Source organism: Martes martes (genome assembly GCF_963455335.1).
Source record: "Martes martes genome assembly, chromosome: 3".
Lineage (NCBI taxonomy): Eukaryota > Metazoa > Chordata > Mammalia > Carnivora > Mustelidae > Martes > Martes martes.
The window spans coordinates 156842280-156869370 of record NC_137890.1 but is presented as its reverse complement, the minus strand read 5'-3'; the positions used below and the strand labels follow the sequence as shown (position 1 = coordinate 156869370).

Sequence of the window (27091 nt, the reverse complement as noted above, 5' to 3'; positions counted from 1 at the left end):
CCCTCTAGTTCCATCCATGTCGTTGCAAACGGCAAGATTTCTGGTTTTTTGATGGGTGCATCAAAAATGCATATATATATGGTGGGTTCACATATATATATCTCACATTTTCTTTATCCACTCATCTGTTGATGGACATCTAGGCTCTTTTCATAGTTTGGCTATTGTAGACATTGTAGACATTGCTGCTATAAACATTGGGGTGCAGGTACCCCTTCAGATCACTACATTTGTATCTTTAGGGTAAATACCTAGTAGTGCAATTGCTGGGTCATTGGGTAGCTCTATTTTCAACTTTTTGAGGAACCTCCATAATGTTTTCCAGAGTGGCTGCACCAGCTTGCATTCCCACCAACAGTGTAGGAGGGTTTCCGTTTCTCCACATCCTCGCCAACACCTGTTGGCGATTTCCTGATTTCCTGACTTGTTAATTTTAGCCATTCTGACTGGTGTGAGGTGGTAACTCACTGTGGTTTCGATTTGTATTTCCCCGATGCCAAGTGATATTGAGCACTTTTTCATGTGTCTCTTGACCATTTGGATATCTTCTTTGGAGAAGTGTCTGTTCATGTCTTCTGCCCATTTTTTATTGGATTATTTGTTCTGTGGTTGTTGAGTTTGATAAGTTCTTTATAGATTTTGGATACTAGCCCTTTATCTGATAAGACATTTGCAAATATCTTCTCCCATTCTGTCAGTTGTCTTTTGGCTTTGTTGACTGTTTTCTTTGCTGTGCAAAAGCTTTTGATCTTGATGAAGTCCCAATAGTTCATTTTTGCCCTTGCTTCTCTTGCCTTTGGCGATGTTTCTAGGAAGAAGTTGCTAAGGTCAAAGAGATTGCTGCCTGTGTTCTCCTCAAGGATGTTGATGGATTCCTGCCTTACACTGAGGTCTTTCATCCATTTTGGTCTATTTTTGTGTATGGTGTAAGGAAATGGTCCAGTTTCATTCTTCTGCATGTTGCTTTCCAATTTTCCCAACACCATTTGTTGAAGAGACTGATTTTTTTTCCGTGGGACATTCTTTCCTGCTTTGTCGAAGATTAGTTGGCCATGGAGTTGAGGGTCCATTTCTGGGCTCTATTCTGTTCCATTGATCTATGTGTCTGTTTTTGTGCCATTACCAAACTATCTTGATGATTACAGCTTTGTAATAGAACTTGAAGTCTGGAATTGTGATGCTGCCAGCTTTGGTTTTCCATTTTTTGAAGTTTTGATGGATAGCTAGCCTTGAGAAGTCTGGTAAAGAAACACTGGTTTGATTTTAGTAAACACTGTGTTCTGGTGTTGAAATGATCACATCATAATAAGATTTAAAGGTTGGCCCCTTTAAGAAAAACTCCGATGAAAGTTAGCTTAAACTTGGAGGAATCATCCATCTGCTGGGAAAGATGCAGAGTTAGTAAGTTAAAGCCAGCTACATTATGTGCCTACATTTTGGGTCTTTGGGGAGCCATGAGGCTAAAAGCCAATTAAAGCTTTAGTAGAGAGAAATTTAAAAGTGGTTTCTCCTGGGCAAGAGAAAGATTTGGAGCAGAGAGTGCGAGAAAAGCAGGAGAGTGTTGATGATGTAATTAATACAGTTAACAGCTGGGAATGGGAATAAGTGCAGAGCCCCATCTGAGAAGATGACTCTGAGAGAAACTCAGGTTGGGCCTGAAAGCTACATTATCTAGGTTTCGGCTTCAAATCAGGAACCTGAAGGCATCTCTGCATGGTCAGCCTGGTGAGGAGGGTGGCCAAACCTGCCACAATGAGTATGCAGATTAGAACAATATAGAAAAATTGGTAGCAAAGGGATTTTTCCTCTTACTGCTTGAGTATTAACTCTTTTCATCCCTTTATTCATCCTTTTCTCTTAATATGTCATGTCCTCCTTTCCCCAGTCTCTACTCATCTGTCTACTCTCAGACATTGTTATCTAACTGATATTCCCAACCTCTGCCCAGAGATGTAGAGCCTTATCTCCAGTCTGCATAGAGAACATTATCATACTTGTATCCCATTGTCATCCCAAACTCAAAATTTGCCCCAAACAGAGTGATTGACTTCTCTCATTATCTTATCACTCAGCCAGATCTCTCAGAAATCCTGTTTTCTTTTCCATTCTCACTTCGTCAAACCTGTTAGGGTCCTAAAGGCTGTGTGGCATCATGGGAAGGGCATGAGGTGCCCGCATACATGAGGCTGGCACCCATGGGCAAGCCTGTTACTTGATCTTTGTAAGCTTCATTTCTCCTATCTCTCTAATCGGGTAATTGGCATGATAATACCTGCCTACCTCATTGGATTATTGGAGAATATAAAATGTGATTGTATGTGTAAATCATGTAACACAGTGCCAGACGTGTGCAGTAGGTGCTCAATAACTAGTTAGTAGTTTTATTTTGAATGCACAGAGCACAGTGCCTGGCATGTTCAGGGCCACTGTTTGGAGATGCCACTCGCATTTGATCCTCCCCGGAATTGTGTTTCCCAGCTTGGAATGTAGTGGGTATCCTCCTCTAGCTCTTCTCAACAGATGAGTTTGGCTTGTAGGTTTCAGAGAAAAGCTGCTCTACCCCGCCCTCCATGGTCCCCCTCAGCTTTCAGCCACCACTTCACTAGAGTCATCCTCTCCCTAATTTGTTTTCCTATGGAGAAAGTGGCATCTCTGTCCTTCTGCCCGAGGCTAATCTTTACCCCGGGGTTCTGATACCATCCCTTCCTGCCCAGGGCCCTCTCCCAGTCCTCATTGTGCCGTCTTCAACCACACCTTCTGTAGTGGTTCTTTCCCATCAGCAATTAACCATGACCAAGTCTCCCTTATCTTAAAAAAATAAAATAACAACCACCATGTCGTGAGTTCTCTGTACCCCTCCAGCTACCACCCTGTATTATTCCAGCCCTGCCTAGTCAGACTTCCGGAGCCTAGTCCACACCCTCGTTTCCTCCGTTTACCTTTCATTCCGTTCCCCCTTGCATTCGGACTTCACTGTGTTTCCTTCTTTCAAATGAGTCTTCAGTAGGGTTGCCTGTGACCTTGTTATTACTAGGGCCACTCTGCTGACCATGTTGAAATGCTTGTTTTGTAGTTTTTTGGTTTGTTTGGTTTTTTGGTTTTTGTTTTTGTTGTTTTGGTTGACTCACCCCACATTACCCTGATTTTTCTCCTACTTTCCTAACTGTACCTCAGTTTCCTTGTAGGCTTTTCTGCTTCTGCTTTCCTAAATATTGGCGTTTCTCCCTGCTTTGACTTTTCTAATTCGAAACCTTCTCTGAGGAGGCCAGTCCACTCATCCATTTGCCCTCTGTACACAGGTGACACCCTCATTTCTGTCTCTAGCCCAGACTTCTCTCTCAAGCATCAGATCACCTCAGACTCACCAAGTCCTACTCGAACTTAGATCGCCTCCTGGTTGCTTGGAGATGCTCTTCCTGTGGTGGCTCACTGCCCATTTGTCTACAGTGTGGCTCTCACACTTCAGTGTGAGTCAGAATCAGAACCCCCTGGGAAGCTTGTTCCAACAGACAGCTGGGCCCCAGCCCCCCAGAAGTCCTGAGTCCCTCCATCTGGGGGTGGGGCCTGAGAACTTGCACTTCTGGAAGTTCCCAGGTGATGCTGTTACTGCTGGTCAGAGAACTCTGAGAACTTCTATTTAAGGAATTGATGCGGTTTTCCCTATTCCTTACTCTCCCCTATGACCTCCCTCTTTTCCCTTCCATTAGCATTCACATAATCTTGTCAGTCTAGCCTTTTAACTACCTCTCTAGTGTGATTCAAGCATTAAAAGCTAACTGGCTTTTCTTTCTTTTTTTTCTATTTTTATAGATTTTATTATTTGAGACAGAGAGAGAGAGAGAGAATGAGCAGGGGGGAGAGGCAGAGGGAGAGGGAGAAGCAGACTCCCTGCTGAGCAAGAAGCCCATTGTGGGGCTCCATCCCAGGACCCTGGGATCATGACCTGGGCTGAAGGCAGACACTTAACTGACTGAGCCACCCAGGCATCCTCTAAGTGGCTTTTCTGTCTCCTGTCTCACTTCTCCTAAATCTACTCTGAACACAGCCAGTGTGAGCTTCTTAAAGCATAAGTCCCATTAGTCTCCTGCCTACTTTATTCGATAGCTCTGCATTGCCTTTGGAGTAAATCCAGACTTCCTGATGTTGACCTGGCCTCTGCCTGCCTCTCTCGCACCAGCTCTTATTTCTCCTTACTTCACACAGAAGGCACCAAGCATTCAGAAAAGTAATGAGTACTTTAAATATACATTATATAGCAGTCATTGAGTGCCTCCTATGTTCTAGCCACTGTTGCACTTTTACACATGTTAACTCCATTTAATTTTCCCATTAACCCTATAAGATTGGTTACATTTTACAGAGGAGGAAATGTGACCCATTTTATAATGTCACCATTGCCCTGAACACCAACCATGTCCAGTCAGTTGTGCCCAGGATGACAAGGTTGTATTCCCTCAAAACTCACTGTAAGAACTAATAATGATAATAATGATAATGATATCAACAACAACAATATTAAGAGTATCTAACAGTTTTGGTTATTGTACTTTGTGCCAGGGTACTCCCTGTAAACATAAACTATTCCAGATTTACTAGGGAGGAAATTCATAGGGAAGGAATAACTTGTGTCACAATCACATAATTCAAGGTCATAGGACCGAGGTTTGAATTTAGGTCTTGTGACTTCAAAGCTCATGTGTTTAACTACTCTATCTTTCCTATGGGTGGAAGCAGTGAAATTGTATTGAGAGCTGTTTATTACTTGGCATCTTGTAAAATTTAAAAATTTTCTATGTCTATAACTGAATTATAAAATTTTTGGCAACCCTCTCCTCCTCATTGGAACCCACCCACATATACCTGTCTTTCTTCCAGATCTTATCATACTGTGGTGGTTGGACTTGGAGTCCTGCTGGGTTCTAACACCCCCTCTACTAAACACCTCCTTGGATAAACCCTGGGATAAGTTCCTTTACCTCTTTGAATGGCTGATGGCTATTCTCTAAAAATCAAAATAGTAATACTTCCTTCATGGGGTTGCTGAGAAAAATAAATGTGAGAGTACTTGCCTCTTCTCTCTGTCCCTTGTGCTTTTGCCTTATGTAACATTGGGCTTTATCATAGTGGCTTCCTTACTATCTCCTGCTGTCTTTCTTACTATCTCCTGTTGTGTTTCCTGCACGGGTCACAACTGTCCCCTCCCCTGTTCTCACCCTGTCACTCTCCCTAACTATGCTATACAGTGCCACCTGAAAAATATTTGTAAAATATAAATCCTGGGGACTTTCTGTTACTAGTAATGGTGGGCTATAATTCAAACACACTTCTGCCTGCTGAAACAACTAAAAATATTTGCATAAAGTAAAAAAAAAAAAAGACCCCAAACTTTGAACATTAAAGAGTAGGCAATATTGCAGATTTGACCAGCAGTAATGGGGGACAGAAATAAAGCAGCTGGAGTCTCACAAGAAGCTGGGATACCAAAGGGCTCTGCCATGTGAGTGAGCATAGACCTGAAACATACCAGTGCTCTCATGGAATTACAGCCCAGGTTCAAGTTGATTGGGTCAACCAAAGAATCTCAAGTCTTGAATTGGCTTAGGGGCTGGTATTCCTCCAGGCACCTGGCAAAACCAAGTGGAAATCATTTCCAAAGGAAGGTTTCGTCAACCCAGGCCTCAAATATTCAGTGATGAGGATGTAAATATAACCAGGCACCCAAGGAAACCATATCGCAGTGGCAAGAACCATCAACAACCATAAGCAATAGAAGCAGCCCTTCATACATGTCATCAGATCGTGGAATCTGTAAACAATTACTATATTTAAAGAAATAAAAGATAAGCTTGAACATATCTGCAAAGACTAGGAAACTGTGACATGTGACAAAGCAAATTAGAAAAGGAACCAAATAAAAATTCTAGAAATAAGCATAACTTTAATGAAATTAACTCAGTGCACGAGGAAAAATGTAGTATATTTGATGGCATAGTTTAAAGAAGAATGCCTCAGTGGGTGAATTTAATAGAAGATTGGATAAAGCTGAAAAAAAATTAATGAACTAGAAGACAGTAAAAAAAAATTATCCAGAGTATAACATGGATAGACAAATAGAAAACACAGAGGAGGAGGGTCTAAATAAGTTAAAGTCTTAGAAGGAGATGAGTGAAAAAATAAGCAAAATGAAATTTAAGGGTACTGGCCGAAATTTTCCGTAACAGCTGAGATACCAAACCACAGATTTAAGATGACTAATGATTAAAAGTAAAATTTTTTAAAAATCCTAACTTAGGTGCATCAATATGTAAATCAAAAGCCAGGAGAAAATCATAAAACCAGCTGGAGAAAAAGATTCTCTTCATAGGAGCAACAGACTAACCTTTCACCAAATATGATTCTGATCATGGCATTCTCAAAATTTTCAGTGGCTTTCTGTTCCTATAATATAGAATACATGCTCTTCAGCATGTCGTATGAGGCCTTTCATACCTGGTCCCTTCAGCTTATTTGAACATTGAACCTTCCTCCTTCTCCCATTTATTCTCAATTTTGTGCCTTTGCACATGTTCCTCGCCCTTTCTGGGATGTCACTCGTTTAACTGGATAAATTGAAACTCCTTTTGCCCAATTCCTTGCCTTTTTCTTCACATTACCCCCACTTGGCGTCACAGTCAAATCATCTGAAAACCTTTTGATGCATTTGTGAAGTGTTAAGAATCATCAGACTTGTTAGTCTGTTGTTTATATATCAAATCAAATCAAGGTAATTTTTTTAAAAAGATTTTATTTATTTGAGAGAGAAGGAGACAGAGCATGAGTGGGGAGAGGGGCAGAGCGAGAGGAGACAGAGACAAGCAGACTCCCTGCTGAGTGAGGAGCCCCACACTGGGCTCAGTCCCAGGACCCTGAGATCATAACCTGAGCTGAAGTCTGATAATTCACTGACTGAGCCATCTAGGTGCCCCCAGAATCATTTTTCTTACCAGAATCAGGTATTAGGTTTGCACTTGGTAGGGTTGGCTATACCAACCCTACCAAACCATGGCATTTTACTTTTTAAATGTTTAAAATATAATTTTTAGACAATCTGTAGAAAGAGATTAGGATTTCACTCGACTTTCCTTCCTAGAGTATGTGCTCGGGGATATAATGAATAGTTGCTTGTATTAGTAGTTTATCTATTTCCTAGGAAATTCTCTCTTTTAGATGAAGAATTTTGGTAGTCACTAGTTTCTAGAATCTTTTGAACTAGAAGGGACCACAGAGTGCATGGGCCATCTCTGCCTTCACTATGGCAAAACCAAAGGCTGTGGGGACGCATAACCCTCCACCCTTGTGAGGACTTCCAGCCTGCCCTGTTCTAGTAATTTCATCATAGAGTTTTAGTGCTCTGTCAAGCCATTTTTCCTGATATTCAATCAAAAGCCCCTTTAATTTAAGCCCATTTTTCATATACTAAGTCATCCATTGTGATGGAAATATAGTTAGCATCATCCTTCTCAGACATGTCTCTCCAATTTCGTCTCTCTTTGCTCTCACTGCCACTGTCTAATTCAGATTCTGATTGTGTCTCAGCTAGACGGCAGCCCCGCTCCCAGCTTCCTAAGATCTTCATTCGGCGCTGCTTCCAAACTCATAGCCCTGAGACGTATATGTCCCTTACCATTAAAATGCTTAATAGGATGGTGTCCAGGCTTGTCAGTTCATGGTTTAGACCTTATGTTAGAAAGTATGTTCTGTTGAGAATGGAGTTAAATCATAAAATATCAGTGACTTAAATAAGAAAGAAACCTGTTTCTATGTTATATAAAAGAAGACCAGAGGTAGGCAGGCCAGGGCTCAGAGGGTAGTTCCACAGTCTTAAGCCCATTCTGTTGTGCTGCTCTCCGGTGTAGAAAGCACTCTTGTCCTGCAGCCTCTGGGACCAAGATGAGTGCTTGAGGTCCAGCTGTCACATCCACATTCCAACCAGCAAGAAGGAAGAAAGAGGGAAGGCTGGGCCTCCATCTTTTAAGGACGCTTCCCGGAGGTCACTTACAACACCTTCACCTGCATTTTGTTGGCTAAAACTTGGACATATAGGCTACACTAAGTTGCAAGAAAGCTGAAAAATGTAGTCTTTTAACTAGGTTTCTCCAGCTGAAATTGGAGTCCTTGTTGCCAGGAAAGAAGAGACTAGATCTTGGGCAGTAACCAGAGCGTCTGCCGCAGGACCTTTCTGCCAGCCTTGTTCCTCTCCGCACCCCAGAGTTTTCTCACCCAGCCCTTGTATCTTCAGGCTGTTAGTGGCTACAGTAAATTTCTTGCTAGTCCTTTACCCTGTCAGGCCTTTTCACAGCTCTGGTCCTTACCTGCAGTGTCCTTTCACGTTCTCATCTCTCTCACATCCATACATCCTTCAAGCCCAGGTCACTCCCTCAGGGCAGTTTTCTTATCTCCTTAACAGTGACAACATAACACTAATTCCTGGAGCCAGATAGCAGTGGAAGAAGAGCTTTTTGAACTTAGTAGTGGAACATGCTTGGGTTTGAATCTCTTCTCTCCAGCTTGGCCTGGAAAGTACAGAAATGGAAGGACTCAGCCCACAGACTGTTTAAAGCCACAGCCTAGACCTCTCTTTGAGTTCCAGACCTTTATATTGAACTGCTTATTCAGTGTCATCATTTGAAGGTTTCATAGGTGGCCTCAAAGAGGAACACCTCAGAAGTAGAACTCGTGGTTTCCACCTCCTCCTCTAGTCTTTCCTGTGCCAATAATGATACCTCTATCGACCTAGCTGCAGATGTCAGAAAGCTGGAAATCACCCTTCACTTCTCATAGCTAATGATCTGTAGGGTCTCCTCTCTGATCACCACCAAAATCTCTTTCTTCAAGTGTACAATGTGTCTGAGGTTGATCCTTTTCATTCACTACAGTGCCTCCATCGTAGCACGATCCTCACATGTCTGGACTGCTCCAGTAGCTCTTCGCTGGCCTCCCTGCCTCCGCTCTCAGCCTGCTTGAACCTGCTCTTGGGCAGTGTCACTTTCATGCACAAATCCTTGCCAGCTTCCCCGTGTATCCAGGTTCCAATTTAGGACGCGTCAATCCTAGAAGACGCCAGCTGACTTGACTCCTGTTACCGCTCACCCTCATCCCTTGCTGTGCCCGTTCTGAGGCTCGCTATGCTCCAGCTACCTGGTTTTCTTTCTGTTCCTCGTTTGTGCCAGGCATCTTCCACCTCTGTCCCTTCCGAGTACCGTTTTCCACCTGGGGTCTTCTGTCCCCTTCTTTACTCCTGAACACACCATCCTGTGGTGTCAACTTAAATGTCACTTCCATGCAGGGCCTCTTTTCCTGACCTCTTAATCTAAATTGTATATTGAGAGAACTCTTCCTCCTTGAAACTGTTCTTTCCTTCTTCGCCTTCATCACGATTTATTGATTGAGTGGTTATTTATCGAATATCACTTGCTTATTAAAGTATATGTTCTCTAAGGGCTGGAACCATATTTCTTTCATTCACTGAATCCTTAATGCACATTGCTCAATAAATAGACATGGAATAAATGAATAAGTGAAGAATCTCATGATTAAACAGTCTGTCAGATCTCTCATTAACCTGACAACTTTGCTGTTAGGGTAGGGAGACATAGTTGTTGGAAACCTATGAAGGTGGTTCACCTTTCTAACCTGGAATTGCGTTTCCTCACATTTGTTGAACGTATCTCTGATGCTCACCTGCAGGGCTGAAAGCTTCAGTTTGATTTATTGGAATGCATCTTTGAACAAAGCTTCGTTTCTGTCAGGATATCCTTATGAACTCAGAACCTGGAAAGGTCATGTGTAGGTGTGATATTGGAAAATCACAGTTGGGCTCGCTTCCTTGGCTAGCCCTCTTTCTTTGGATGCAACCTGGCATAACCTTTGGAACAGAAGACTTGCTTGTTGTTGGGGTGAAGTCTAAGGCAATAGTCATTTTAAGTTGGAACCATCAGTGACTGTGATAGAAGGTTGCATGCCCAGGATTTGGGATGCCTTAGAAAACCCCCTTGATTGCCAACTCTTGAGACTGAAAGTTCACATAGCAGATATCTAGGTAGAATGTGCTGGTTCATGGCATTTCCAGCCTCCTAATCTTTCCTGAATGACCTTGTTCTGTGGAGCACACTGGCAAGATACGTTATGGAGCAGATCAACAACTTGTGTGGGTTTTTTTCCTCCCCAAGAGTATAAAAGATGTTGTTCAGGAAGCATCTAATGACCTTGGAATCCTGAACTGTAGTCTAAAATCCTGAACTGTGGATATCATCTAAGATGGATATCCTCTTTTACTGATGGACAGGATGATCAACAATGGGAAAGTTCTCATTTGTTTTTTCTTTTGGGAAAACAGAATTCTGCTTTCAGTGGGCACTATGGTAGGCATATTTCAGCATAGATGGAAAAGCAAACAGTTGATCATTCTTAAACCCCAGTAGGTCAGATCATGTCAGTGTTTCCAGAGTACGCCCAGAATGGTAAAACTTGGCCTTAAAGCTGAGCTTTGGCTAAGAGGCAGCCAGTCCTGAAAAGGATTTATTTATTTATTTTGGCCTTGGTAATGTCTAAATGATGATAAGTACAAGTCTCTCTTAGCTATGTGGAGTGGAGCCCACATGAATGCGCTGTGACCCCTAAAGTCCAGAAACTCCAGTATAGTTGGATAAGACTGTTTTGTGGGGGAACTCTAAAGTAAAATATGAAAATACAAAATATTAAATGTTCAGAAGTGTGTAATTTGCTGCATTTGTTCATGAGTGGTTTTAATACTTCTGGTACAGAGCCTAACTTCCCTCTTTATTAGGGAGATGTGGTTTCAGTTTCTTGGGTGAATGTGCATTTTATAAGTTTCTTAAGAAAGGAAATTAAACATTTAAAGACTTTAAATACTCTTTATATAATGTCACTAAGAAAAGCCAGGAAAATCAGGGCTGGCTTTTTAATTTATTTATTTAATAAATATAATCTATTTTCCACCATTTTGTTTGTTATGGCTGGTACCAAAGTACTTTTAAAAGTTAACATTTATTTTGATTTCAGCAGATGTGCATAATAAATTAACCTATCTCTCTTCTTCACTGTGGGCTGGGGCAGTATTTCACATCTAGTATGTTTGGCATTTTGACGCCTAACCCATTTAGCTCAGTTCAGCTATTTCGATATCTCCACTTTTATGATGCTTAGCATTTGAATAACGTTAAATAGCTCAAATGTGGGCTCCTGAGCTAAGCACATTCATGCAAGTTGGTGATGTGATTGACCTTAGCTGAGTCTCCTGACTACTGTGGGCTAGGGTTTCCTTTTCTGTAAAGTGAGTAGTTTAGGATAAATAAATGGTGCTCCAAATTTAAAAATCCCACCTGGCACCTGGGTGGCTCAGTCCGACTCTTGGTTTCGGCTCAGGTCAGGATCTACTGGGTCGGGACACTGAGACCCGCATTGGCTCCCTGCTCAGCCAGGAAGGAATCTGCTCAGAAGATTCTTTCCCTCTGCCCCTCCCCCCACTCACACCCGCACACTTGCATGTGCGTGCTCTCTTTCTTTCTTAAAAAAAAAAACTTAAAAAAAAATCCTGTGAGTCTGTATGCCTACTAGATAGGCATCTAGCTGATTCATCTTCTCTCTTTTTCCTCTCTCTTCTTATTTTAGGAAAAGAGGATGCTGATGCTCCCGTTACAAAAGATGAGAGCACCTCCACATCACAGGACCCAAGAGCTTTACCGGAGAAGTCGCTGCAAAGATCAGCAAAGGTCATTGCCCACAGATTTTCTGCATATGTCCAAATGACTGTCACCTGAGCTACCTGTCAGAGGTGTCTCATGCAATTCAGTGGGAGCAAGGAATCATAAAAAGCTAATATTTTGTATAACTTTAAAGGGATACATATATGTTGATTTGCCTGTGTTTGGATGAAGGTCCACAGACTTTCCTTTGTGTGTAGGTATGTTTACTGAAGTTCCGCATTATCTTTTTCTGCTTAAACCACACTCATAATGTGACGTCTTTTTTTTTTTTTAAGATTTTACTTATTTATTTGACAGAGAGAAACACAAAGAGAGAGGAAACACAAGCAGGGGAAGTGAGAGAGGGAGAAGCAGGCTTCCTGCCAAGCAGGGAGCCTGATGTGGGGCTCAATCCCAGGACCCTGGGATTATGACCCGAGCTGAAGGCAGACACTTAAGGACTGAGCCACCCAGTTTCCCCTAAGGTGACGTCTTTGATTTCCAGTTTGGGTTATGTAAAGTGGAGTGAGAATTTAGGCACTATATGAAACAGTACGAATGTAGATGCCTTCTATATTCTTATTTTTTGCTTCATTTTTTTTTTTATTGTTGTCATGTCCACATCGAATTCAAATGTAAGTTTTTAATGCCTTTTTTAGTTTTCCCCCAAGTATTTAATTTAGTTATTGTAGACACAAAAAACTGCTTTTGCATCCTGTCTGTTGTTTTGCATAGTTCAGTTTTTATTTTTCAGTTATATATGCTAGTGGCATATTCAGATATGGGATCAAACACGGCTGACCCTAGCTGTGCAGATAGCTTGTGGTAGAAGAAGTGATTCAGTGGGTGGTAATAAGCAGGAGGCTTTCTCTGCCACAGACCCCCTTCAGCATGTTCAACTTGCGGTGGTAGTGTTGCCCCTCAGTCTAGCACCTCTTGCAGATTGACACGAGGAATTTCTGAATTATATTACATTTATGTTACCCTCAACTGCCTACCAGTTATTTTAATAAGCATTTTGAATACTAACCATATACCCATATACCAGGCAGCATGCTAGGTATAGAAGATTGTAATGAATGGAAAGCCTGTGGGCTAGATCTGGCTTAAAAACTTGTGTTTTGTGTGACCTGTGCAGCATTTAAAAATTTTGACTAAGTAACTTACTAAAAAAAAAGAGAGAGAGAGAGAGAGAGACTTCTGGCTTCTCTTGATAAAACAAAACATCTGGCAACACTGGGCAGCGTTCTTCAATGACTTTAGTCCGAGCTGAGTATAGGTCCCCCTCTGTAGATGGAACTTGTGTTCTGCAGTTTGCTGCCGCCCCCTCAATGGTACCCTCTCTCTTGCTGGGTTGGTTTGTTTGTTTTGATAGCTTCTTAGTGAATTCAGTAAAAAATTGCAAGGCAATGCAGCACTTGTATGCAAAACTTACACTGTGGCCAAGTCATTTCTCCAACTAATGTAGGAATCACAGGTGATGTCAAGCTACTTCATACACTTCTCGTGCTGTCTGATATTAAAACAAAAAGCAAGGACTTCTAGTTCAGACAAGAGGGCATAGTCTCGTTTCTCCTCGCTCTTTCCTGGTAGTACAGGTAGTACATAAACCCTGGAAAATAACAGGAGGCAGAATTCTGAAGGGTGAAGAGAGGAAGGCAAGTCAGTTAGGGACTCCTCCCTTCTCCCCCAGAAGTAGGAGATGGCTGGGGAACACCAGTAAGGAGGATCCTCCCCCAGCAGGTATGTGGTCCAGGAGACCTTTTTCCTCATGGGTCTGAGACCTTGCTTTCCCAGCCAGAGACACTTGGCATGCAGGCAGCAGCAGGGTCCTACCACAACTAACAACTTGGATGGGAAGTTTCTTTGTCCCTGAATGGACATGGATCTGTTCCTGATCCATACTGGAGAGTCCAGGTGGCCAGCCCCGAGGAAGTTCTCCTCACCCCCTCAGGCAGTACCGGCAGAGAGCAGCTGGAGCCTCAGTGGTTCCATGTTAGCCAGACATCAAAATGCTACTGTGCAGTCTTTGCTGATGAAATTGTCATTGGAACTAGAGCCCACAAAAGTAGTTCAAGGTCTCTGTGCTAAAACAAGACAGGGTGACCTGCCTTATAAAAGAAAACATTTCAGTAAGACCTTGCATCTCCCAACATAATAGTCAAAAGGTCCAGGTACAGTAGAAAATCGTTCATTATACCAAGAACCAGGACATCATCACCTGAGTGAGGAGAGACAACTAACTCATGCCAACACCAAGACGGTGCAGCTGACGGTGACTTGAAATCAGCCATCATAAATACGCTTCAACAAGCGATGAAAAACTCAAAACAAATGAGAAAATAGAAAATCTTGGCAAAGAAATAAAGGTTATTAAAAAAAAACTAAAAAACACTAAAAAACACAGGAACAGAAATAAAATACTCAGAGGACGGGCTCAGTAGTAGAGGTGACTCAGCATAGAATTAGTTAACTTGAGAAGAGATCAGTTGAATTTACCCCACTGAACAGAGAGAAAATAGACTAGAAAAAGTGAACAGAGCTTCAGGAAGTTGTGGGGCTATAAGGTAGATTCAGCATTCAGACCACTGGAGTCCTAGAGGGAGGGGAGCATCAGGAGAGTGGGGCTTATAGACTGTGCTGACTGGGAGCAGGTTAAAAATACCTGAGAGATTTTGAGGTTGGAGCAACGATTATATAACATGAGTGTGTGTGGAATGGTGTCCATCTTCCATCTTCATCATTGTAATTCTCCTCTTTCTTTTTTTTAAGATTTTATTTATTTATTTGACAGAGAGAGATCACAAGTAGGCAGAGAGGCAGGTAGAGAGAGGAGGGGAAGCAGGCTCCCTGCTTAGCAGAGAACCTGATGTGGGGCTCGATCCCAGGACCCTGAGATCATGACCTGAGCCAAAGGCAGAGGCTTAACCCAGTGAGCCAGCCAGGCACCCCTGTAATTCTCTTCTGATGGACTCCATAGCTTGTGTTTGAGGTTGGAGAATAGCAGTGGCCAAACTGTCCCAGAATTGAGGATTTTTTAGGGTGGGTGCAGTGGAAGGAGAAGAGAGGTGAGGCATTTGACGACAGAGGTGAGAGGACTAGAAGTGCTGGAAAATGATGTCCCTCAGAGGTAGGAAAGGATTCAGGCTGAAGAAATAGCAAACAGACACAGAAAGCAGGCTGCGGTCAAGGCGCCAGTAGTCTTGATGTAGTAAAGAAGTCGTGGAGCAGGGCACAGGAGAGTAGGGCACCTGGACAGTGGGTCAGTCTGAGATGATCGGGATTAGACCTGAGGATGCTGAGTGGTGGCCGAGAGGATGAATTGCCAAAATGGAATGGAAGTGAGGGTCACTGGGTACTGAGGAGATATGGGGACTGTGAGAGCAAGACAGTGGCTGAGTCATTCACTGGGAAGTGTAAGCCAGGTACTGCAGAGTAACTGGGAGGTCCGTGGATGACAGTAACAAGAAGGGGACAGCCTGAACCATGAAAGGTTGCAGGCATACACATGAGGCGGGAAGAGTATGGTCTGGATGTGACAGCACAGGAAAATAAGGGGCTGAGCGTGGAGAAGGAGCAGCATCTGTCCAAAGGGCCTGGGACAGACAAACACACGTGAGGACGCGGTCAAGGATTCTTGTACAGAGGACACAGCAGCTTGTTCAAAACAGTGGTGTTTTCCAAGGAGGAAGGAAGGGTCAGGAGAACGTAGAGCCTTTCACAGGACTGAGATTTGCGGAGAGGACAGATGTCCTGCGGGGCAGCAACCAGGTGTCCCTGGGGCCGAGGAGAGGCACACTGCCTGGTTGGAGGCTCTCGGCAGACAGACTGAGGCCCCACGTGGAGTCAGAGACACGAACAAGAGTGGCAGCCAGCTCGCCAGCAGTCTGGACCTTTGCTCAGTGGTCAGAGTGGAATGCTGGCAAGTAATTTCAGTGAGCGGGTCAGAGTGCAGACTGTCTGCAGTGGGAAAGGGGAATAGTTCAGGGAGAAGAACTTCCCAGGGTGGGTGAGGGGATTCACTTTCTTCGAGAATGCATCTCTCTTGGTAGAAATAGTATGTCCTTGTAGTGCTGTGGTGGCCTGAGTCTTGGCCTGGTGAAATGAGAGAATGGGTTTAATGTTGGAAAGAAGGAAGGTGAAAAGGTTTCCAGCCTTTTTGTTTTTTATTTTGTTTTGTTTTGTTTTGTTTTGTTTTAAGAGAAGGAGGTAAAGAGGGTGAGCAGTGGTGGCAGGGGCTGGGGGGTAGGGGGTGGGGAGGAGGGAAAGAGAGAATCTTAGGCAGGCTCCACGCCCAGTGTGTTGCCCGATATGGGGCTCAATCTCACAACCCTGAGATCGTGACCTGAGCTGGAATCAAGAAGAGTTAGAGCCCCAACCTAGTCACCCAGGCACCCCAGTTTCCAGCTTTTAAGGGCATAATAAAGACCAATTCCTTATTTATGTTTAATAACATTTTTTTTTTAAAGCAACTCTTCATGTGAGAAAAATGTAATGCAGGGCAAATACTTGGAACCATACTTCCTGCTGGAGTCTTACATATGTCCTTAAGACATAGGTCTTTGTTATAAACGCAGTTTCATAGGTGCCTGGGTGGCTCAGTGGGTTGAGCCTCTGCCTTCAGCTCAGGTCATGATCTCAGGGTCCTGGGATCGAGCCCTGCATCAGGCTCTCTGCTCAGCAGGGAGCCTGCTTCCCCCTCTTTCTCTGCAGGCCTGTCTGTCTACTTGTGATCTCTCTGTCAAATAAATAAAATCTTTTAAAAAAATAAAAAATAAAAGCACTTTCATGTAATATGTCCATGTATTGCATGGTTTGCCTTGGATAAATATGCTTGCTAGGTACTTAAGTTGTTGCAGCTTAAATATGCATCACTTAGGGGGCCACATGGGTGGCTTAGTTGGTGAGCATCTGCCTTTGGCTCAGGTCATCATCCCGGCATGCTGGGATCAAGCCTCACATCGAGCCCCGCATCGGGCTCTCTGTTCCTTCTGCTTCTCCCCCTCTGCCTGCTGCTCCCCTTGCTTATGTTCTCTCTGTCAAATAAATAAATGAAATATTTTTTAAAATATGTGCATTACTCAGTCACGGAGCATCACTGAGAGGCCCTTCGTCTGGACCTAGAGAAACTGCTGGGCCTAGCTAGTCGACCAAATAATATCTTGCTGACTTCTCCCAATTGTAATCCAGCCCTGTAGATAAACAACATTTGACTATATCTTTGGTGTTTTCAGGTGGTTTACATCTTGGAGAAAAAACATTCCCGGGCAGCAACTGGCTTTCTCAAACTCTTGGCTGATAAGAACAGTGAACTGTTTAGGAAATATGCCCTGTTTTCTCCCTCGGACCACCGAGTGCCTAGAATTTATGTGCCTCTCAAGGACTGTCCCCAGGACTTTGTGACCCGGCCTCAAGATTATGCCAACACACTGTTCATCTGCCGCATCGTGGACTGGAAGGAGGACAGCAATTTTGCCCTGGGGTAGGTGATCTCTGGCAGGAAAAACCACAGAGTGCACACACAACTCAGTTTAGGTGGCCTTTTAGTAAACGCTTTCGTGTATTCTAATTATTATTTCTTATTAAAACATAGGTACTTGGCATATTTGGGTCCTGGTTTTTCAGAAATTGTTCTTAGCTATCACTTTGTTCACCTGTAGGCTCCTTGAATTGCCAGGCAGTCACCTCTTTTTGTTTTTGGTTTGGGACATAAAACATAAGCACATTGTGAGTCTCTACTTGTTTCCCATTATGTCATGAACCTTGTTCGTACCTGTGAACTGTGAGGGATTTATTGTATCAAACAATCAGACTCTTCCATTCAGATGCTAGTGTTAAAATATGCAAAATTCCAGGCATTCCAGGGGACCCCATTCTCTGTGCTTTAAGATATAATTATGAGGGAGCATGGTGCGGGGGTGGTGGGAAGGCTGGGTGGTGGAGGTGAACAGGTCAGTGGTGCCTGGGGCCCCCTCGCAGACCAGTTTTGTGTCTTCCTTCAGCTGGTGTTGTAAAAAGCAGGTCTTGGACCTGGAGGAGGAGGATTTGTGGCCAGAGCTGCTAAATAGTGACAAGATTGAGATTTGTGTCTGAGTGATGCCGGCCAGACTGCCCTGGATAAATTCTCTGCTATGCCCGTTTCACATCCAGCGGGGGAACAACAGTGTCTGCTTTCAGGTCCTGCACGTGTTCTCCAGCATCAGGATGGGTGTCCGCTTTGTATCTTGGGAACACTGGGGCCAGGACACGTGGTTCTGGGCTGGTCACTGTGGAGCTGGTGTGACCAATTCCAGTGCGGTCATGTGGGCCCAGCTGTCTTTGTCAAGGGCTGTCCTTGCAAAACAACCTGACCAGTGCCTTCCAGGTCCTGGGACCATTGGCCAGGCCTTCTCATTAACGAAGGGCAAGTACCTCCCCAGCATCCTGGGTACTCCAGGATCCATTAGAGGATCCTGCTGGGCCCCCTCTTCAGGTTCTGGAAATTACTAGAAGACAGTTCCTTCCTCAGAGCTACCTACTGCTGTTACAGGGCAGTCCTTACCCTGTTGGTGAGCACAGAGGAAGGCTGGTCTTAGAGAGGGCTCTTTGCCTTCCCTGTGACTACCCTCCCATTCAGCCCCAGTCCCCTCTGCCCTGTCTCCTCTCCTTTCTGCTTTCAGGGGCTTTGTCGGTCCCTTTAGAAAAGGCCTTTCATCTCAAGTAGAATCTCTTCCTTGTGACTGGGAAAATTCCAGCCACCATGGGTGGCAAGCTTCCCCTCCTGCAGCTTCAAGGCTGGGACCAGCTCTTGTAGGTGAAAGTCAACCAGTTCAAAAAATGTTTGGAGACCTTCAGGGACCCCTGTGATTGTATGGTGTATAACATTTTTTATTTTGAAATTTTCCACAAATGTTGAGTTAATAACACATCAGCAACAACTATCTGCCAATCATATGTAATAAATTTATTATTTTGCCAAAATATATATATGAAAGTATATTTATATACTTTCATATATATATATATATGAAAGTATATTTTAATGATGCACTTTGTTGGTATCTATCCTTCCTAGGTTTTACTTACGGTGTTAAAAATTAAGTTGTCTGACTGTAAGTAGGAAAGGGTACCATGTTTTTATAGAAGGTGCCAGAAACCAGTTTAACTTAAATATAGATGATGTGGTCACAGAGCATCATGGATAAACCGCTTCATTTTGCTCTGAAGAAACTGCTGGCCCCAGCTGTTTGATCAAAAGCTGTACCTGTTTTCTTCTTATAATTGTATTCATTTTGAAAGAAAAGCAATAGTAAGTTTTAGCTGTATTTTTAGCCCTTTAAGATGGATGGTGTCTGGTTTATGCATCGCACAAAATGAAAACAAAGGTGTACAAGCTAGAGAAGTTTGTTCTGACATTTCTGAGCCAGTTTGGTGACTTGCTTGCCGATCGTCTGACATGTACAGGATGGGCCGTTGTGGGAATGGTGGTTCTGAGAACCCACACTGGAAGGATGGCCACCATGCACTGCTTTTATCGGATTTGTTCAGTACCTAGCCTCTCATGCCTGGCAAAATAAGTCAAACCAGATCCGTGTGTTATACCTTGTACCGTTTAAGAAACACTGTCTTGTGCCAGTTTTTCAGTGATGTGAAGATTGGTGTGATTTATATGATCTCAGAGCCGCTCAGGAGCAAGTCTACTTTCTTTTTTGCTCTCAAGTGGAGTGATTGCAGTATCATCATTTTTAAACCTAACCCGTTATCCAAAGGTGACGTCAACCCCTTGAGTCCTAAATAGTCTTCTGAGGCTTGCCAGTTTCTCACCATCAGCTCCAAAGGCCTGATAACAGCTGTACCACCTGGCCCCTGTTGGTTGTGCCTGCCACACTCTGCTTGGCAGTGAAAAGGGAACACTTTCACGTCAGAGCAGGAAATCCAGCCTTGTCTTTTATCTGCCTTATCCCATTGTGTGGGACTGCTTCCTTAGTCGTCAAGTTGTAAGGGTGTAGTCAAGAAATCTTCACGATGTGAGTTTCTCTTACTGCTGGAATGGTCTTACAGGTTCCTTTTTCACAGCTGTGCCATTACTTCATCAAGAACTCTTTTCCTTGTGGGTAAATTACAACAGTTGAAGGACTCAGGTCTTTGAAGCAGCAAGGATAGTTGCAAAAAAGAACATTCTAAAATAATGGCCATATATTAGTCATGTCCTTCTCAAAATAAAAATATTTGAAGTTCTCATACTTGGATGGAAAACACTACGATGTTTTGCTCTGCCTTCTTAGTATAAAGACAGTAAAAGTTGTCATTTATGGAAGTAATGCCTTTTAAGATCTTAGTGAAGAAGAGAAAATTTATCTGAAGAAGGAAGAAAATGTGGCAGGCTCTCCTGATGAGGTTGTCAGACGGCGTCCTTCTTCTGAGGGGTCTGGGCTGCCACCGTTGAGCCTGGTGGGGGTCGCCTTGCCATTTTGTTCTGGCTGTCAGTTACTGATCTTTAGGCACTGAGGTTACTGTTTCCCAGTCAGAACATCCTGGGCTAGGATTGCCAGGGCCTGCTTTCTCATCTTTGCCAGGTCTGGACCAGGAGCATGAAGATGGTGCTTGCTGTGGGTGTGAGCTGTGAGCGTTTGTGGTCCGCTTGCCCAGAAACTCTGCCCGAAAGCTGAGGTTAGCTGAAGTGGCTTCCCTCTGAGTTTCTTCCCTGCCCCTACACTCTGTTCTTAAAAAGTTTTGACCTTCATCTGTCTTTGTCATTGCTCTTAATGATTCAAACCCAAGGTCATTTACTTCTTCTGTAGTTAAATTCAGTTCAGGAGACAGGCGTTGATCAACTATGTGTAAGTCCCTCTGCTATATTATGTGAGAAATAGGAAAGTAAACATGGTGTGGTTTCTTTATTCAAAGAAATTATAGCCTCACGCAGAAGGACTTGTACGTAAATGTCAGAGGATTAATTTGATTCCAAGAAATGGAGTTCTACTTGAGCTAATTTAAATAAAAGTGGAAATTAATATAAGAAACTGGTGGTTCTCCTAAAACCCAGGGAAGGAAATGGAGGCAGGCCTCATGAGGATCTCAGAACCAACAAGGTGGCAGAAGAAACACAGCTTCTCTCTTGACGATCCTGACAAGTCCAGCCATCACCTGGTATCTTTTCTGTCCTGCTTTCTGCACATGAGCTCTGTGACTGTGTCGCTCTGCACCATAGCGACCTACCTGCTCAAAAGCGTACATGGCCACAAAATGGCGCTGCCAGTCCCCTGCAGGTCACACACTGAAGTCTAGGTCATGATACAGAAATTCTAGGGTAGAAAATCTTAACTGGTCTAGCCTGAGATGGTTATTTGCCCTGATCAGTAATTTTAACCAGAAGCAGTGGTCCAAGGTCGCATGGCCCACTGCCCGGTCAGCAGGGGCTGTGGGACTTGAGTCTCTGGAAACGACTGTGGATAAAGCAGACAGATTGAATGGCCCGTCTCTTTAGCTCTAGCTGTAGTACGAAGCAGAATGTTGTAAGTTCTTCCATAGGAATAAAGTAGTTTTCTATAAGTCCAGAGGGCATGGGTGAAGGGAGAAATCCAGGGTTGTTTCTGGGAGAACGGAAGCCTCTTTGCTGAAAGATCACTTGGACGGAGAGTCCAGGGTGAACAGGAGGGGATGGGACTGAAAGCAAACAGTCATAACGGGCTATTGTATTAGCACAGAGGAGATGGGGAGACTCCAAAGTAAATGAATTGCAGCGAAGGAAGCAAAAGGAATGAAAAGATTCAGGGAGGTTTGGGAAGGTGAATTCTCCCAGAGATGATGACCAATTAGAATGGGGGCACGAATGAGAAGGACAGAACCTTGGGTGAACTTGCAGGCCTCTGACTTGAGTGTTGGGGAGACACCATGGTGTTTCATCCTGATGCACTGTGAGCGGCCTCAGCTCCTACCTTTCCCTTCTCTTATGCCTCATCGTTTGCCATTTCCCAAGCTGACTGTGTGTGTTCATAGTGCCAGACGTTTGTACACTATACTTGCTTTCCCAGCCTTGGGTTTCTCTTCTCCCTGCTGTTTGTTTTGTGAAATACTCAACTTTTAAACTTAACTCCCTTGTCCACTTGAAAAATGTTCCCTGAGTCCTCCCTCCTGGGTGCTCCCATAGTTTATAATACTACCATTATCGTAGCTCTGGCCTGTTTGCCTTGTAATTGCTTGTACAAGTCATCTACTTGGCCATGAGTTCCTTTAGGACATGGATACTCAGTGAACGTTTGCTGCCTGGTTAGATGGCCTTAAGGAGGCCATCCATCTTTGTGTCCCCTTCCATGGAAACTTTGCTTCTCTGGGAGCCTTAGTGGCACTTTGGTGCCTCCCACTAAGGGGAGACCAAAGACTATTACAGTCCCGGAGACCTTTGGTTGTTAGAAAGTTAGTTTTCATCTTGTTCTTAGCACTGTCATGAGAGATCTCAGTTCAGCCTTGTTACCTCTGTACATCCTATCTGCCACATTTGCGTGACTCTTCGTCCTGTAATGCCAGCAGAAACCTAAAGGTAATCTGTTCTTAATTGCTCTTGCTTAAAAGCCCTTGCTGGCTTTTAGGGATCACTACTGTTGGTTATACATACAACATATTTAGTACTTCTGTTTAGTACAAAGCTCTTGTCCAGGATACTTAAAAAGCCACATTGGCTTCCTTGCTGGAATGACTTGTAATTATGTAATCAGATTTATGGTTTTAAGAGCTTCCCAACCCTCTTAAATCATGTTTCCCTTTAGAAACTCTTACGGTGGAATTCATGCCTTTATTTTCTGAGACCTTTGTGAAATCTGCCATCCTAAAGTCCAGTGTACAATCACAGTCTTCCCCTTCCAGGATGTCATGAACATGGAGAGATCGTAGTCACTTTCTCCTAGATTTGTCATGCTTTCTTCTTGAATATTGAAGGATAATTCTCAAAGAAAATGGAAAAGTTTTATAAGAGCTACTGTAGGGAACGTGATAGTGTGTCTTGGCAACACTTTAGACTAACTGAAGATACATAATGTGAATTGACCTGGAGCAGATAGACATAGTATTTACTCTAGCAAACTTTGGTAGCTTTAAGGGATGGGGAGGAGGAAAATTAAATAGGCCAGTGCAAGTGTAGCAGGATTGAGAAATTTTGAGTTGAACGTGGGATTGTCTAGGCTCAGTGGGAGACTGTTGAAATGAGGAATAGACAAGGGGTCCCAGTGCTGCTCATTTTAATGAGAGCAAAGGAGAACAGCTTCGATTGGAGAGAGTACCTGGGTGAGATGAAGGGAAGGGAAGTTCTGATTGATGAGGCTTGTGGTGGAGGAGGAAGTGGTGGGTCGGTGTGGGGGTGGGGAGTGTTGTCTATTCTGGTATCTTCATCTCCCAGCTTTGACCTGTCAGATGCCAGTTATCAGACCATTAGAAAAATTTACTGACTGATGGAAACAAATACTATACTTTTACCATGCCATTCAGTTTTGGTAGATGCTGAATTTCTTATGAGGTAGTTATGAATTGGGGAGGTGGTCATTAAATTATATTAAGTAGTATTTAGTAGGAAAATGAGATAGTAACTAGGTTGGAAGAAAAAACAGACAGGAGAAATGAGTTTTATTGAGGCATAGCCTATAAGATTAGCAAATTGAAAAATAGCTCTCTCCACTCTTTCCCTCTTTGCAAAAGAAATATTCCATCTTATCAAGAGTATGTCCCTTATCTGAAGACTCTTCTGTAGAAGAGGCTGAGTTATAAGAAACTTAGACTTCCTTTTTAGAAGGTATGGCTTTCACTGGCTGATAAGACAAACAGCAAATCAGGCTGAGGAGGGGGCTCTTTTTTTGTGACTGTTGGGCTCCACCTGGTGGCCTCTAAGGATCAGCTTTGGGAAAAGCTCCGTCTTCAACACTGAGAGCATTCTGGTCACAGCAGAGCAAAAATCAGAGGGATGGAGGAGAATGGTCCTGAGCCAGGCTTCAGTTACCAAACTGTTCTTTCCCTTGTGCTGTGGGCAGTCATGAACACTTCCTCCCTGGCTGTCAGCTTCATCCACAAATTCTCATGCATCTTCTTGAAAATGCTGTCTCAAAGTATGAGAGACCCAAGCTACCATCAGCCTTCTCTTATACTCCTTAAAGTCTTTCATCCTCCTTTTTGCTCCCTTTCGTCCTCCTTTTTGCTCCCTTCACATCGACATTTGGCTCTTCTGTCTCAGTCTTCAGGGCCTTCCCTAAAATCGTGCAGTATTGTTGAGCCTTTTTTCTTTTCCACATGCTGCTGTTTTCACTGATCTGCCCACTTTCCCTGACATCCCCACTCCTTACTTGCTGCTTCCTGCTGGGTTATGATAATGAGGCAGAAAGAGGAAAAATAACGTGTTCTGTCCTCCTCATTATAGAAAATAATATATAACATATACAGCCAAAGGCATGTTGTATTTGCCACACTTATTCTTTGCTGTGTGTTGTTAACACAACTTCTGGGCCCCAGGAGCAATTGGTGATGGATTGTCCTCCCCATACAGCTTCTCCAGGATCTGATACCACTGCAACTGTTCATGTGCAGTTTCCAGCATGGACCAGTATGCATGAGAGCATTTATTTGAGTGCTAATCACTACAAGAATGTATGTCTGTCCTCCTGTGGATGGCCTCATTTTAAGGCTAAAACTTTGTAAGAATATGTGGTGGAAACAGGAGGATGGATGGTTGAGAACACTAATGTTGACTGTTAAGTGTTCCTTTTTTCCTTAAGGCAAAGAGGCCAACTTGAGGGGCTTTCTTATAATCATTTCTTATATCTGTAGCTGGTCACTTCCCTCAAGTTTTTCTCTTATATATTACCTGGACCTAATGCATACTCATATAAAATATTTATAAGCACACAAACATACATACATATGTGTGCACATACACACAACCCCTACCTATTAACTACAAGAAGTTAGGAATGTTGTTTCATCACTGTTCCCATTGACTCTACAGTAGGACCCAGTTGCAATGTCATTTATTGTGAATGGGAACGGTGTTTGTGGAGGAACTCTGGTGAGTGAGAAATATTGAGGTGGTAATCATTACAAATTACTCTAATGAGGAAAGCTCTCTATCTCAAAACTATTTATTGTATTATCAAAATTAGAAAAAAATTTAACTTTTTTGGAATATATATTATATATTTACTATTAAAATTCTTTAAAACAGGTACCGATGAAAGTAAAAAACTTCTAGAATTTCACCCCAGAAATAATCACTATGAAGGGTTTGATGTATATTTGTCTAAAACACTGTTTTTTAAATATTTGCTAACATTCATTGCGAAATACACTTCCCAGATAAAAGTGTATGTGTAACACTTATGTAATTTTTGAATATTGATAATAAAACCAACCCACGAACTCACCACCCAGATTAAGAATTAGATCGCAATATTGTTAAAGCGCCCTGTGTTCCTCTCTAGCCTGACTGCTAGTTTTTCCCCAGGAGTTAACCACTTTCTCAAACATGCTAATCAAAATGTGTTTTTCTTTATACTTTACCTGTATTTATTATCCCTAAAAGTATTAGTTTTGCTTGTTTTCAACCTTACAAAGAATACCATGCTACATATATTCTTCTGTGACTTGCTTTTTTCATTTAACATTGCTTCTAAAATATATATTTTATTATATTTTAATACTTATATTTTTCATTCATTTTAATTAATAATATTTCCATCTGAAATATACCACAATTTATTTATCTGGATGGATATTTGGGTTGAACCAAGGTTTTGCTATTAGAAATAATACTCCTATGGATATTCCAGAGCTTACTAACTAAAGTTTCTCTAGACTCTACTTAAGGGTAAAATTAATGCGTCACACGCATGTGCATGTTAAGCTTTACAACTTTATTTTTTTTTCAAGATTTTATTTACTTATTTGACAGAGAGAGATCACAAGTAGACAGAGAGGCAGGCAGAGAGAGAGAGAGAGAGAGAGAAGCAGGCCCCCTGCTGAGCAGAGAGCTCGATGTGGGGCTCAATCCCAGGACCCTGAGATCATGACCTGAGCCGAAGGCAGAGGCTTAACCCACTGAGCCACCCAGGCGCCCCAAGCTTTAAAACTTTATAGCCAAACCACTTTGCACAGTGGCTGGCTGTGCCTGTTTTTAGTCCTACTGGTAGTATGTAAGAGCTTCTGTAGCTTCACATTCTTAGCAACACTGGGTATAGTTGGACTCTTCCATTTTTGCCGTTCAAGTGGGTGTAAAATAGTATCTTGTGACCTTAGTTTATATTTTCCCAGTTACTAATGAGATCGAGCATCTTTTCATATATTTATGGTCATTATGTTTTCTAGAAAATGTCTTCATATCTTTTACATTTATTTCACAATCAAGTTTTTGTTTAGGTAAATTTTCAGAAATTGCAAAACAATACAGAGACTTCCTATATACCTTTAGCCGGCCGCTCCTTATGTTAATATCTTACATTACCGTAGAATATTTATGAAAACCAAGAGATTAACCTTGGTATGATACTATTAAGTAAAAGTATAGAACTTATTCAGATCTTACAAGTTTTTCCACTAATACCCTCTTTTAATTTGAGAAACTGGTCCGGAGTCCTACATTTCAGTTAGTTGTCACATTGTAGTTGTTCCAGTTTGTGACAGTTTGCCAGCCTTGTCTTTCATGACCTTGGCACTTTCGAGGAGTGCTGGTCAGTGATTTTGAAAATGTTTCTCAACTTGGTTTTGTCTAACATTCTCTCATGATTAGATTCAGATTAGGCATTATTGGGAAGGATACCACAGAGGCAATGTGCATCATACCAGGAAGTACATGATGTCACTTTGTATTACTGGTGATGTTAACCTTGATCACTTGGCTGAGGAAGTACCTGCCAGAATTCCTAACTTAACTGTTTTCCCTTGTAATTATTAGATATGGAGGAAGATTTTTTTTTTTAGATTACCCAGTTATTTTGTTTCTACTTAAACTTTCACCCCCTCATTTTAACATTCATTTTTTTTATTGAGCTGTTACTTGATTTTTTGGAGTTAAAAAAGTATTCTAGGAAGTAATCTTTTTAGCAGTTACTGGTAGGGAAAATATCCTCTCTGCAGTTTATGACTTGTTTTTTCATGTTACTAGTGTTAACTTATGAAGAACAGGCATTTTAAGTTGTATTTTCTAACTTTTTGACACTGACATACAGAATTACAATGAACTTTTGTATATTAATCCTTTATCCAGCCATCTTGCTAAATGCACTTATTAATTTTAATACTTTGGACAGAGTTTTCTTTAGATTTTCCATGTGGATAACCACATCATTGGTAAATAACAACAAATTTATTTCTTATATTCTAATCCCTATAACTTT

At 42.5% G+C, this 27091-nt stretch overlaps 1 protein-coding gene across 1 annotated transcript in view; it reads left to right on the top strand.

Moving 5' to 3' along the window:
- The window catches only part of DIS3L2 (DIS3 like 3'-5' exoribonuclease 2), a 346542-nt gene that overhangs the window by 142065 nt on the left and 177386 nt on the right, over positions 1-27091 (top strand). Inside the window, exons 7-8 of the mRNA XM_080797894.1 lie at positions 11671-11771; positions 16979-17226. Of these exons, the coding sequence (XP_080654020.1) occupies positions 11671-11771; positions 16979-17226 (349 nt within the window). The remainder of the gene's footprint in view (positions 1-11670; positions 11772-16978; positions 17227-27091) is intronic.